This window comes from Marmota marmota, unplaced genomic scaffold (assembly GCF_001458135.2).
Source record: "Marmota marmota marmota unplaced genomic scaffold, marMar, whole genome shotgun sequence".
Lineage (NCBI taxonomy): Eukaryota > Metazoa > Chordata > Mammalia > Rodentia > Sciuridae > Marmota > Marmota marmota.
This window is the reverse complement of record NW_026000022.1, coordinates 3,667,099-3,681,289: the sequence shown is the minus strand read 5'-3', so window position 1 is coordinate 3,681,289 and position 14,191 is coordinate 3,667,099. Positions and strand designations below refer to the sequence as shown.

Below are 14,191 nucleotides of genomic sequence, written 5' to 3'. Positions count from 1 at the left end.
AGTGTGTGTTGCCAAAGATTATAGTCAGAAAAGTTTGAGAACATTTTGTAAAATAAGTTAGAAATATGAAAATACAAGCTTTATATTGACGACCATTCAATGCTGTTTTAATTCTCATATTCTCTTTTTGTTTTTAATTTTAAGATACACAAGGCTTTTCTATGTTTCCCATAATTATAGCCCCTCCATACAATGAAACACAGGAAGTGGAAATCGGTAAGAAAATTATATGAATGCTGTGTTGACTGAAAAAAATTCTTCCTTATGACCCCCCGATCTGAATTCCTCTAGATATAGTCAGCTGATTAGCAAGTGTACCTTAAGGAGTATAAGATGACAGTGTGGAAACACCAGCCCCAGGCACCTGCTGAAAATAGGGACCACTATTGCAGCAATATGCGACATTTACATCTGTTTTGTGCTTTGGAATTTATGGTGCTTTCCTGTATAGGTCTGTTTTATTGTTACTTCTGTACAGGAGACAGACATTGTTTCCACTTGACTTTTGAGAAAACAGAGATGCTGAAGGGCATGCCCAAGTTCATGGATAATAAATGATAGAAAAAGAATGAGAATACGGACCTGGTTCTTCCACCACTGCCTTTCCAGGTTCTCATTAGAAGTGGGCACCATTTGAAGATCTCAGCATGTGGAACAAGTGTCCTCATGACGTGGCCTCCCCTGCCTCATGGCCTGTCTGTAGCCGTTAGCCCTGCACACTCACCACCCCTCTGGGTTGCTGTCTGATGAGCACCACTTCCCACATTCTTCCCTACTGCCACCATGTTGTGCCTCTGTCCCCTCTCTCAAGACTAAGCTCATAAATTTCTTCTGTGTGATTCCCTCACACTACCCTCCTTCCTGAGGAAGAGCAGGATCCAAGCCTCCTCCATCTACCCCAGTCCAGGACATCTTTTTCTTGTGCCATGTTTGATAGCCATAGCCAGAGGTTTGTCCCTCTGTCCTCATGGGTCTCTTTGTCAGTCTTTCTATTTGAACATGGCCATACTTTGTGTTCTAATTATTAACTTGCACCATGACCACCTCCCAGAGGCTCTGCGGTCCTCATCTCTCCTTAGTTGACTTCTTTTTAACACAGCTTCCTTTGGGAGCCAAGGGCTCAGGCTAAGGATGGTTGATGGGGAAAACTGTAGAAGAAACAATTAAAAAGAAACTCCAGTTTCTAGTAAGGAGAAATCCTACATTATCAGGGGAGGCTGTGAAGCTAGATCATCTGCCCCTTTAGTTTCCTCTGAGGTGAGACAGTGGTGGGAGCTGAGCTTCCAGTTTAATTGAGAGTGACATGAAGAGTCTAGAGAGAAGGGAGGAGGCAAAGAGGGCGAAGAGAGAAGGTGCCCTAGAGACCACATCAGATGTTCTGCCAACATTTTTCACATTAAGTGAAATTAGATACTACATGCATAATTTAATTTTACTGGTGAATTCCTTTACTTCTCATCTAGGAAAAACAGCAAACATAACTTGCTCTGCTTGCTTTGGAAAAGGCTCTCAGATATTGGCTGCCGTCCTGTGGCAGATTAACAAAACCAAAGTGAGAGACTTTGGTGAAGCAAGAATTCAAGAGGAGGAAGGCCAAAATGAAAGGTATTTTTATATCCAAGTTGAAACATCTCCTTCTTCTCCCTCATTATTGGCACCTGCAGAGAGAACATTAAAAGTAACAAATTGCTGGGCATTCTGTAATCCCAAGGGCTCCGGAGGCTGAGGCAGGAGGACCGTGAGTTCAAAGCCAGCCTCAGCAACAGCGAGGCGCTAAGCAACTCAGTGAGACCCCAACTCTAAATAAAATACAAAATAGGGCTGGGGATGTGGCTTAGTGGTTGAGTGCCCCTGAGATCAATACCCAGTAAACTCCACCCCCCCCTCCCTCCCCAAAAGGTAACAAATTGCCTTCTCAGTCTTAGCAATGAGCTGATATGTCTGAGCACAGTTTTAAGAATAACTGATGTGAAGAAAGAGGATTTGTCCTTGGAGTACAACTGTCTGGCCCTGAACCTGCATGGAGTGATAAGGAATACCATAAGACTGAGAAGGAAAAAGCCAAGTAAGGAGTGTCTGAGGCTTTGGTCACCTGCGTCTGCTCTGTCAACTATAAGCTGAAATCGTTTTCTTAAGAGGACAGCGTCCTGCAGTTTGGTTCCAGGGACTCCATCATGACTATGGAAATGGCCTGTCTCATAGAAAACGCTTCTCCTGTGCCGACCCTCGGGCTCTGGTCTTTTCAGAATATTTCCATTTGCTAGGAACCTTCTTTACTGCTCTCTGTCCTCTTCCCCCTCCTCCCATTTTCCTCCTCCTTACCTCTTCCCCTTCGTCCTCCTCCTCCTCTCCTGCTTCTCGGTGGGCTCCTCTTCTACCTGTGACTGCTTCCTAGGCCATTCCTACTTAGGTGCAGACCACAAAGGGATGCTGCTGTGTACCGAGGAGTCAAATCAATAATAAAGCTGCCTGTGAGTCACTGTGCTTCTGATTGTCACCACACCCAGATAGCACTAACTCTTCTCAATGACAAGATGCTCTCGGCAGGGGCAGATGACCCCATGGTCCACTCCTTCCATCAGTCCCTGCCTGCAGTGTCATCGAGGCGAATATCCCGATAAGCACTAGGTTCCTGTGCACTTGTTCTTTTGCAGTACCAGGGACAGTCATTTCGTTTATTAGGTGAAGTATTTGACCCCAGAGAAAAGGGAAAAATATGGGTCTGTTTACATAACATCACTCTCTTAGTAGCAGTATAACTATGTAGAAATTATATATTATTTGTCAAAGATCCAGAAAGAAAGTTAAACTCTGGGTTCATACTCATGTGCAGGGTATGGCCTGGATTCATCTGGATTAACACACAGACACCTAGAACAATGAAAAACAACTTGGGGCGGGGAGAAACAGACCGGTTTGATATGGTCATGATAGGTCTCTGCTTGAGTTTTCTTGTTTTGGCTTTGATTTTAACTTCTGATTTGTCTTTATAAAACAAAGAGTCATGACTCATGAAGAGGAGCTTAAATTCAGTCCTGCTCAGTAGGACATTAGGCTTCTGCCAGTGGTGACTGTGTCACCCCAGGATGGCTGTGGACCAGGTCAAAATGTCCCAGGGTGGTAGTGGGCATGTGGATCCTACAGGAAAGGGGAAGCCATACACCACTCCCCACCTAGCACCACCTTTGTGTCCTTGTCCCTGTGCTTTGCTTATGTTACAATTCATGAATATTCTCTGATTACTTGTGTATTGGAACTTTGTTCATGTTACCTTTTTTCTTTGTGTGTGTGATTTTGTAGTTTCTAGTTTATTTGTATTTTATCGGTTTTGTTCAAATCAACAGTTATACTCTGTTTCAATGACTGTGTAAATTAAACAAAAATTGTCTCTACTGCTATACCTTTACTTCTGGAACTACAGCATCTTTTGAACTTAAATAACAAACAAAATCCTATGTCTCCATATTATTATATACTACTAAATAAATATTTGATGATCATAATATTAATAACACACACGTATACATTGTTTGTTGTCCCAGGTCCTGTCTGGTTATTTTACAATTAAATTTCTCATTTATTCTCTCAATACCCCACAAGGGAGAGAATGTTATTGTCATCTAATGTTATAGATGAGGAAACAAAAGCGTAAAGAGCCAAATAACTTGCTAAGTACTATAGATTACTACAATCATGAAGCCAGGATTCAAACACAGTGACATTTTTCTATTTATAAACACTTGCTGGGAGTGTTGAGTGTTTATTCATCACATGCAAGATTGTCCTGTACCTTTTTTTTCTTTTTAAGAGAGAGAGAGAGAGAGAGAGAGAGAGAGAGAATTTTTTAATATTTATTTTTTAGTTTTCGGTGAACACAACATTCTTATTTTTTATTTTTATGTGGTGCTGACGATCGAACCCAGTGTCCTGCGCATGCCAGGTGAGTGCGCTACTGCTTGAGCCACATCCCCAGACCCCTGTACCTTTTTAAGTTATTGTACTTAGGTAGATACTGAACTCCAATTCTCTTCTACATAGTGAATCAGTCTCTTTCCTCCAATTGAAAGCGTCCTGCACAGGACCTCACAACAATCCCCACAAGAAGTGTACATTCTTAGACTGCATCCAGATAGGACCTCTAGAAAATCCCCCCTCCCCTCACTCCTGGGGACTGAACCCAGTGGGGCTTTACTACTGAGCTGTATCCCTAGCCCTTTTTATTTTGAGACTGGATCTTGCCCAGGCCGGCCTTGAACTTGTGATCCTCCTCCCTCAGCCTCTCAAGTAGCTGGAATTACAGGTGTATATCACCGTGCTCAGTTTAGACAATCTTTTTGAAATGAGTTCCTGAGAGAGTTTTTATCATTCAAACTGATGACAATGTAGACAGTAAGCTCTCTGCCAATTTTTAGTTCTTTTTCCCAGCTTTGGATCACTTCACCTCCATCATTCTTGATGTCATAGTGATGGATACTCAGAGAGCTCATGAACATACAGAGGGGAGAAATCTGTGAATAAAGGTCAGTGTCTTTCAGCATTGATCGTGAGAGCCCATGAACTGAGTCTTAAGATTGAAACAAACCAAATCTCATTTGATCTCTCTTTCATTTTTAAGCAAGGCTGTTTCTAAGACAAGATTGCTGGCAATTCTAAGGAAATAAACATAAACCACCAAGAATACTGTGAAAGTCATCAACCTCAGCAAAAGTGAGGCACTAAACAACTCAGTGAGACTCTGTCTCTAAGCAAAATACAAAATAGGGCTGGAGATGTGGCTCAGTGGTTTAGTTATCCCTGAATTCAATCCCAGGTATCAAAAAACAAAAATCCCAGTTATTATGTTCAGCTTGTACACGTCTGATACAAGTCCTTGAAGATGGAAACTATGCTGCATTTGAATTTCTTGAAACAAGGGATACTCAGATAAAGTTCAGTGATGGCTAAATAATATTTGCCATCAGAGGAGGAAGGGGTAGGCGAAGGATCTAGAACCCAGCAACTCAACTTGATCAGATAGGCTTCAGAGACTTCCAGGGCTCTGCCTGCACCTTTTCTTCCTATGCCATCGAACTATCAGAGCTCATGTGTCCTCCAGACCCATTTATTCATTCTCCTTAGTGTGCCCCACAAACACCAGGCTTGTCCATTCCCCTCCCATTATTATACGAGTTTGAATCCTCATCTTGTAACACAAATTCTGTGCTCTTTACTACTCAAGAGCACCTGCAATCTGTCTGCACAGAACCCAACCTTCTGCCATCCGATTAATCTTGTGTGAAAAGCACTTACATTGTTGATGGCTCCCATGACCTTCAAACAGAACAAGGCAAGTGTGTTGCCTGGGGTTTCAACTCTGGTCAAATCTAGCCCCAACCCATCTTTGTAATCAGCTTTCAATAATTTCCCAAATTGGGTTGTTCCAGTTCCTAAGAAAACAGACTCCCCTATCTGCACTTTGTCTCACAGCATTCTCCTGGACAGGAGGTCATTTCCTGTTTCTGCATGTCTCTGAATCCTACATGTCCTTCAGGAATCTTCTGCAGGAAGTCTGCCTTGCCCAGAATGGAGCAAGCTCTTTTTCAAATGTCTCTGCCAGTTACAATCATGCTTTTACCTCCCAGCTTAGTTAAGTTTACATGTGTCTCTTTTGCTCTTGAGAATCCTGGGTGATGACTACCTGGTGCTTTGCACAGAGTATAGGTTCATTAATGTTGATGAACTGAAGTTTAAAGCAGCCATGAAAATTCCAGGGAAGTATTTTTGGTGTGAATCTCTTATAATTCCAGTGGAGGCCACTATGCATATATTTGTCTGTTTATCTTGTTTTCATAATACTAAGGATTGCTCTTCTCCTCTCCCTGTCCTTTGTAGTTGATCATCAACACATCTACTATGTAGTTGCAGGATGTAGTATCTCGTTAATGATAATCAATATCTTGGTGATAATTCTGAAATCATTCTGGATTGAGGTCATTCTGCTCTGGAGAGATGTAGCTAGACCTTACAAAACTAGGAATGGTAAGTGGCAAGTTTCAAGTTTTTCTTCAAAAGAAAAAGGTCTCATAAGAACAGATTATCAGTAAATGGGGCGGGGGAGATATTGGGGATTAAATCCGAAAGTGCTTTACCCTTGAGCCACATCCCCAGCCCTTTTTATTTTTAGTTTTGAGACAGGATCTCACTAAATTGCTTTGACTGACCTTGAACTGTGATCCTCCCTCCTACCTCAGCCTCTTGAGTCACTGGGATTACAGGTGTGTACCACCACACTTGGCTTAGTGAATTTTTTTGAGTCTACTCAGAGACCATTTTCCATCCTGCTCTGATGTTCTCTGTGGTACTGAGATTCATGACAACAGCTTAAATATTCTCCTTGCTAGATTTGCTGTTTCTACTAAATCCCTAATAGCAGAATCTGTCCCAAGCCCAGAAAGTTTTGAATACTTGGGAAATGTGTGTTAGTAAAACTTTATGAAATAAAGCTCAGTAAAAAAAAAAAAAAGTTGTTTCTGTTTTGCATATATGCATAAGTTAGACAGATGCAGCAGAATGCAAGATCATTTTCCCTGGAAAGTTGTTTTATAAGTATATACATGCACATGAGCACACATATGTATGTGAGCATACAGTAGTATACACACATATGAACACATACACATACACACATGCACATAATGTATATGTAAAACAAGATAGTTCTGCCTACTAAATATGGACATTATTCTTTCATTTGTAAGCAAACAGATGTTAGATTTTTCTATATACTCTACTATAGCTAATTCTTTGTGGGAAATTGAGACGTCTTAAGAAACTCTATTTTCTAGTTAGTCATTACTAGCCTTTAGCATTTTCACTTCTTCCAGAAAAGTATAGTAGTTTCCCCTTATCCTTAGTTTCATTTTCTGTAGTTTTAGTTACCCAAGGTCAACTGTGGTTAAAATTTATATATATATATGAAAATACTATAACTAAACAAAACACAAGCTTTAAATTCTGCACCATTCTGAGTAGTGTGGTGAAAATTGACACCATCCTGCCCAGGACTTGAATCATGAATCATCTCTTTGTTTGGTGTATCCACTAGACTAACAGGCTACCTGCCTATTAGTCAGTGTCTTGATTATCAGATTGACTATTGTAGTATATCAGTGCTTGTGTTCAAGTAACCTCTATTTAACTCCATAATTGCCCCCCAAATGCAAAAGCAGCTGTTCTGGCAATTTTATTACAATATTTTGCTGTGATTATTCTATTTTATTATTAGTTATTATGATTCATGTCTTACTGTGTCTGATTTATAACTTAAAACTTTCATAGGTATGCATGTATAGGGGAACACTTAGAATATGTAGAGTTCAGTATTTCTGAAGTTTCAGGAATCCACTGAGATTTTGGAACACATTTCCTGTGGATAAGTGAGAACCACTGTATGGGGGGAAACAGATGACACTGAGGTCTACCAGACACTAGGAGAAGGCATGTCAATGACTATAAATAGTTCATAATAGATTAGTGATCAGCCATGACCACACCACTTGACCTACACTGGGCACTATCTCTTCTGTTCTCCATTATTCAGTCTGAGACAATGAATAGCAAGAGAAGTTTGGGATTAAGACTATTATTTCCATACCACATTTTGTGGCAGTGGATTGCCATCATCTCTTGGTTCTAGAATATTTTGGAGGATGGGGATCATTCACCAACAGCCATAGAACTTGGTGAGGAAAGCAGTACTCGGAGAAGTGAAAATGAGAATTTTTAGAACCAAGTAATGGAGTTGTACTTCTTGTTTTCATTTTCAGATGGAAAACTCTATGATGCTTATGTTATATATCCACGGAACTACAGAAGCAATTCAGAAGAGGCCGGTTCTGTGGAGTACTTTGTTCATCAGATTCTGCCTGATGTTCTTGAAAATCAATGTGGATATAAATTATGCATTTATGGAAGAGATCTGCTACCTGGAGAAGGTAAAGCTGTCTCTGTATACATCATATGATTCTTTCCAGGAAGCTCCCCTTTCATTCCCCAGCTCTCCCACACTGGTGGAAAGTAATGGGTGATGGTTTCAAGAGCTCTTTTCATGTCACAGGTGTGCTCAAGCCTTGGCGGGGGACACCACTTGTCTGTGAGCTCACACTGTGCACCACCTCTGGGCATGGGCTCTTCATCTCTTCTTTCTTAGTGCATCAAGTTCATTTCTAGTTCCACCTCTCCCCAGCCAAGTTTCGATACTCTCTGGTGCTCATGCCTGTGTTGCATTCACTGGGCAACGACACACTTATTGAAATGATTTCCTCCTTCCCCTCCCTCAAGGCATAACCTGTGATCTTTCTTCCACTCAGATAGAATAAACCCACCAGATCACCACTGGACTCTCTTCTATCCTTAGAAAATGTTCACGCCTGGCTTTGTGTGTATTCTTATGCTAGTTACCTTCCATTTTCACCCCCTTTACAGCCCTTCTGCATCCCGCTCCATCCAGGATGGAGAATCTGAATTCATGATCTTCATTTAACAATATTTCACAATATTTATTTTTTGACTTCAGACTGCATGAATTTGCAGCCTTCAGCCCCTACACTAAAAAGATCTTGAGTTGCTTTGTTCATGGTTGTGTTTCCTGACTGTATTTTTACCTCCTGCCGTGAGAATTAGGTACTTTACATGTTTTTCTTAGTCCACCCAGAGATAGTTAAATCACCATGGTACTGATCTTCTTAGACACTGACTTGAAAAAAGATATAATATTCCTTAAGATTTTTCTAGTCTCGATCAAATCAGTCCTGACAACAGAGATTACTGGGGTATGAAGTGGAACCAGGACTTTCCTAGAGACATGGATCAGCTTGGGCTGGGGGCAGGGCTTCTTGAAATTTCACTCTCCCCGTGTGAGTTAATATGTTAAATTGTGTTTAAGTTCATATATGAAGCCCTTTTAAAACACATGCACACATCTTCTAAGTCTCTTACAGTCAAAGAAGAAAATTCTGATAATTCTAAATCTCCCATGAAACAGTAGGTGAGATACGTCCACATTCCCAAATCACTGGAAGAACCGTTTTAGTTAGAATTGATTTTTACCTGGTGAAAAAGAGGGCATTGGGTGGATGTTTTTATAGTGATGGGAGAAAGAAGAAAAAAAAATGGGTTGGTTCTCTATCCAAGTTCATTCCCACTTTCTGAATAAGTTATTTGATCAGTGATCAGAATCTCATGCCAGATTACAACAATAAGAATATTTTTTAATGTTCAGAACAACCTCCACTATTAGACTATAAAAAAGGCAATGATAGGAGATCCCCAATCTGTTTCTCACCTGACCAGATGCAGCCACGGCAGTGGAAACCAACCTGAGAAAAAGCAGGCGACACTTGTTTATCCTGGCTCCTCACATCACACACAACAAAGAGTTTTCCTACGAGCAGGAGATTGCCCTGCACAGCGCGCTCATCCGGAACGACTCCAAGGTGATTCTAATAGAAATGGAGGCTCCGGAAGAGACAGGTGGACTGCAGGTGGATGACCTTCAAGATTCCCTCAAGCACCTTGTGAAAGTGCAGGGCACCATCAAATGGAGGGAAGATCACGTGGCCAATAAACGGTCTCTGAATTCCAGGTTCTGGAAGCACGTGAGGTACCAAATGCCCATCCCAAGCAAACTCCCCAGCAAGACTTGCACAACAGGGACCAGCGCTTCTGTTGACGCATGAACACGTCTGAGTTCGCAGCTCTCCTGACTTCTGGGGTGGGTGCTGGGATTTGCCTCTGCACCTGTTCTGAAGTGGGAATAGAAGGAATGTCCAGGGTAGTCAGCCCTCGGGCTCCATCTGTAACTTTACTTCTGTTTTCCTAATTCTAGGTGGATACAACTGCCCAGAAAAAAAAGTTTACCAGCCCTCCCCCATTTTGTTTTGTTCTGTTATAGCGTAGGATTTTTTTTTTCCCTTCACAATGCTTTTGATTCTCTGTTTTGTTCTTTTTCTCATTCCTCATGGGTAATTTACATTTTGAACTTCGAACTGGAAGTTTTAGAGTTAAATTTTGGTGTCATCTCAAAGAACACTCTGAGAACTGGGTACAGTGGCAAGCACCTATAATCTCAGGGACTCGGGAGGCTGAGGTAGGAGGGTTGCAAGTTTGAGGCCAGGCTGGGGAACTTAGCAAGCCTCTGTGTCAAAATTAGACATAAAAAAGGGCTAGGGATGTAGGTCAGTGGTAAAGTGCCTCTGGGTTCAACCACCTGTTATGAAAAAAAAACCCAAAAAACCAAAGCCCCCCCAAAACATTCCTATCCCCACATACATAAAATCAGTAGTAAATCTTGTTCCCATCATGCTACAATTTATTGTATTTTATTTAATAATTGTTCAGCCTTACTATCTAAATATTCACGTATTTTTTTTTGGAATGCCTTATCCAAATTGCCATTAAAATAAAACAAAATTTTTCAGTTCTAAGATTTCTTTCACATGTTTAGATTATCTTTAGTAATATTATTTTCTTATTATCAAAGTAGACAGAGGCATATTGTAGACGAACAGGAAATATAAAATGGGAAGTTAATAAAAATCACTCAAATCCATGATCTTTAGATTATTTCTGATAAATGTTTTTCTAATTTAAGAAAGTTCCATATTTAACTGGCAAAAGAAAGCTGAAGTACAGACTCTTGTCTGGGAATGTCATCTTGAACTCACTGTCATACCTTTCAGAATCCTGGGTTGAAATAAGTCATATGTCCAGAAGTTTGTCTAAAGTATATAGAGTTACTCTTCTTTCTAGGTACTCTATACTCTTAACCTGTACCTTGAGATTGGGTTGCCAGATAAAACACAGAAAAGCAGTTAAAGTTGAATTCAGAGGCTGAAATTTCATCTGAGGTTGATCTGAAATTCAAACTTAAGCTGGACATCCTGCATTATTATTTTGCTAGATTACTGTATCTTTTTTTGTGGCAACATCTGATTTTATTGCATTACCAAAAAAACTGGATGCTGCATATCTGACTTGTTCACATCATAGAACTTAAAATGAACAAATCATTCTGTTTGGGATCCACCAGGAATATGACCATGAGGAATTTCCTTAACTTCATTGAAACTTAGTTGCCTTAGGTGAAATAAATGTAATAATGCCAAACACTTTGGTTTCTGTGGTAATAGTAAAAACATATATTAGCATTGCCGGAAGAATTCCATCCATGGTGACAGTTGTCATTATGAAGCCTCCCTGTGCTTCTTGTAATGCTTATTATGTTCTGTAACACCTCTCAATGAAGACTCCTAAACAATAAATTCTCTGCAGTCTCATTATTGGGAATAGATATACCTTTATCCCTGCTTCCCCACCCATCTAAAATGATAGGTGTGTTTTTTTGGTGTATGGATGTGGGAAATTTTGAAACCGATTTTATTTCCCTCTGTACCTCAGGTTTTGGGGATCTTTCTACCTTAGATATGTAGGATTCTTAACATACAATTGGTGATGATCTCTTACTTGGTTCTGTAATACATTTGTTTTCAACTTGCCCCATATTTCTTAATTTTAATGTGTCTCAAGCCTCTATGTTATGAGCTCCTTTGCAAGCATTCAACAAATATTTGCATTTTCTGTATGTGTGCAGAGTACCTCCTTGGGAAGGGCAAGAGAGGAAGGCTGAGAAAGGAGTTAAGCACCCTCTGTGCCTGTTCTTATGGAGCTGGGAGCCTACTGTGGAAACTTGGTGGGAAGAGAAAGCAATTCAGAGATCCCAGATAGGGCTGGTTTCAGGGAAGTTGACATTGCTGAGTTCTTTTCTTTCTCATACACTTTCCTAAATTTACACACCATTTCCCAAGTCACCTAAGCTCTTTGGGGCTCAGTTTCTGCAGCTGACAAAATGAGAAGGTAGAAAAAATGACCCCTAAGGGTTTTCTGAGTTCCAGGGGCTCCTAATTCCAAGTTGCATGCTCACAGTGAGGTCAGGAACCTGCTGGATACCTGGATTCTCCTGCCAGCACCACCTGTAACCTCAGTCAGTTTCTTGCTCTGTGTGACAGGACTCGTAGATTCACACAAAGTAGCATAAATAAAAGAAATTCAGCCCAAACTGATTGGGTGTCAACTATCTGATTGTGGTGAAAACGTCTGTGAATTATAAAAAAAACATAAAGAATTGTTTTTAATTGAGTCAAGTTTGTACTCATAAAACATATACCCTAAGTATTCAGGTCAGTGAGTTTTGACAGCTGAACCACACTCGTGTGGTTACCACCCAAAACAAAATAGAAATGCTTGTCACCCCAGGAAGTTTCATTGTGACATTTCTCAGTCCATTCCTTTCCTTCCCCTGAGGTAAACAATGTTCACACTTGTCAGACCTTGACATTCATATCAACACGCTTATGTGATGTTTGGTCTGGCTTCTTCTATAACATAACATTTTTTTAAAAGATTTATCCATATTTTGCATCAGTTAATAGTTTGTTTCTTTATATTGCTGAGCAGTGTTCCATTGTATAGCTATATAAGAGTTTTCTTAGTCATTTTCTTGTTGAGAGACTTGATGGGCTATTTCCCATTAATGGCTATTATAATATGGTTCCCATGGACATTCTTGTGGGCATATTTTTTTTAACTTCTTTTTGTTTAGTACTTAGAAGCAATGACAGGGTAATTGTATGTTTAACTTTTTAAGAAACGGACAAATTGCTTTGCCAACTAATCATTGCATTCAAAATTTCCACTAGTGAATGTGAGCTCTGGTGCTCTAGTGCCTCACCAGTGATGGGTATTTTAGTGGTTAATGAATCTCACTGTGGTCTTATTTTGCAGTTCTCTGACAATTAATGGTGTTACATCTTTTTCATGCTCTTATTGGTCACAAGTGTACCTTATTCAGTGAAGGTAAAATCTTTGCCCTATTTAAATTGTGCTGATTCTTTTTATATTGTGGATGTATAGAAATTATTTATATATTGTGGATACCACAGGTATCTAGAAGCACTATTCTCCTTTGGCCTCCTTTCTTTTGAACAATTTAAAATTTTAAGTCAACAACTCTGCACCCCTCTATATCACTCCCCAGTAGGGAATCCCCATCCCTCATGCCAGGCAATGCCTGGAGTTTGACCTGAGTTCCTAAAATAATGACCCCTCCACATGTTTGGCTCAGGGAGCCTTCAGTGGCTTGGGGACTTCTCTGTTGTCCTTCTGAAACAGAGAGCTCCTGGATTTCCTTACTCAGAATTAAAACTCCCTCAATCTGAGGCCAAATGCCAAGGAAATTGTGACTGATATGTTTTCGAACTAATCTACACAGGTGTATCGCCTGGATTTTGTTTCTTTTCATTGGAACCGTTTCTGTGGGGCTGGAAGAGAAGCAGTCTAGCCGCTTCCTCCCAGTTTGAGCAAACGACATAAATTTCATTTTTTCCCCATCATTTGTCTATTTCTCATGCGGGAGGAAACCGGTCCTGGGGAGGCGGGGGTGGGGGTGGGGGGAGGATCTAGGCAAGGTTCCTGGGGAGGCTGCGGGTAACACTTCCTCTCTCCGATCCTCCCCCAGCCTCTTCCTCTTAAATGAGGACACCTCGCTGGGGTCCAGGTGTCCTCGCTCCTCCAGCTAGTCTGGCTGTTGCGCCTTGCTGCCTCAAGGGTGCGCAAAAGCGGGAGGGGCGCGCCAACTCCTGACTCTGCAGGTGGCACAGCCGCCGCCCTGGGTCGCTGGAGTCGAAGGTCACCCCTGCGTGGAGGCTGGGGCGGTTCGCAGGGCCTGGACGCGACCAGGATTTTCCCGCTGCGCCCGTCGCCCCAGGGATCCCACAGCTCCGGTAAGTCACAGGCGGGCACCTGCGCAGAGGAACCGGCCCCCGGTCTCGCTGCCAGAAGCACGCAGCCCACACCTGACCCGACACCCCGCAAACCGGGGTCACTCCTGAGAGTGGGCGCCTCAAGCCTGGGCGACTCCATCCCTGGGAGCATCCCACGGCGGACAGCGTGACACGCTGCCCCTGGAGCGCTCCCGGGACCTGGGGTCCTCCCACGGGCAGCGCCCACCTGCAGCCCTCTCTAGCCGGGTTTCACAGCCAGGAGCCGCAGGACGCTTTTCTTTTTTCACCTTTGATCGGTATCCCCTCCCCGCCCCGGATTACCCTCCCCGATTACCTATCTCTCTCTCTCTGTCCCGCCCTGCGGCCGCGCCTCC

The 14,191-nt window shown here is 41.8% G+C and overlaps 2 protein-coding genes across 11 annotated transcripts in view; both read left to right on the top strand.

The window, feature by feature from the left end:
• Il1rl1 (interleukin 1 receptor like 1) overlaps window positions 1-14,191 on the top strand; it is a 37,316-nt gene that overhangs the window by 21,349 nt on the left and 1,776 nt on the right. For 5 of the 7 annotated variants that reach the window (XM_048810479.1, XM_048810477.1, XM_048810478.1 and 2 more), the window contains exons 6-11: window positions 145-216; window positions 1,464-1,605; window positions 1,920-2,065; window positions 5,872-6,018; window positions 7,806-7,973; window positions 9,331-11,315. In XM_048810479.1, the coding sequence (XP_048666436.1) occupies window positions 145-216; window positions 1,464-1,605; window positions 1,920-2,065; window positions 5,872-6,018; window positions 7,806-7,973; window positions 9,331-9,716 (1,061 nt within the window). In that variant the 3' untranslated portion in view covers window positions 9,717-11,315. Of the gene's footprint in view, window positions 1-144; window positions 217-1,463; window positions 1,606-1,919; window positions 2,066-5,871; window positions 6,019-7,805; window positions 7,974-9,330; window positions 11,316-14,191 lie in introns of those variants that run through there. The other 2 variants (XM_048810480.1, XM_048810481.1) reach the window with 2 other exon arrangements.
• Il18r1 (interleukin 18 receptor 1) overlaps window positions 13,604-14,191 on the top strand; it is a 38,176-nt gene continuing 37,588 nt past the window's right edge. For all 4 annotated transcript variants that reach the window (XM_048810483.1, XM_048810482.1, XM_015505001.2 and 1 more), the window contains exon 1: window positions 13,604-13,817. The gene's annotated coding sequence lies outside the window, so the exon portion shown is untranslated. The remainder of the gene's footprint in view (window positions 13,818-14,191) is intronic.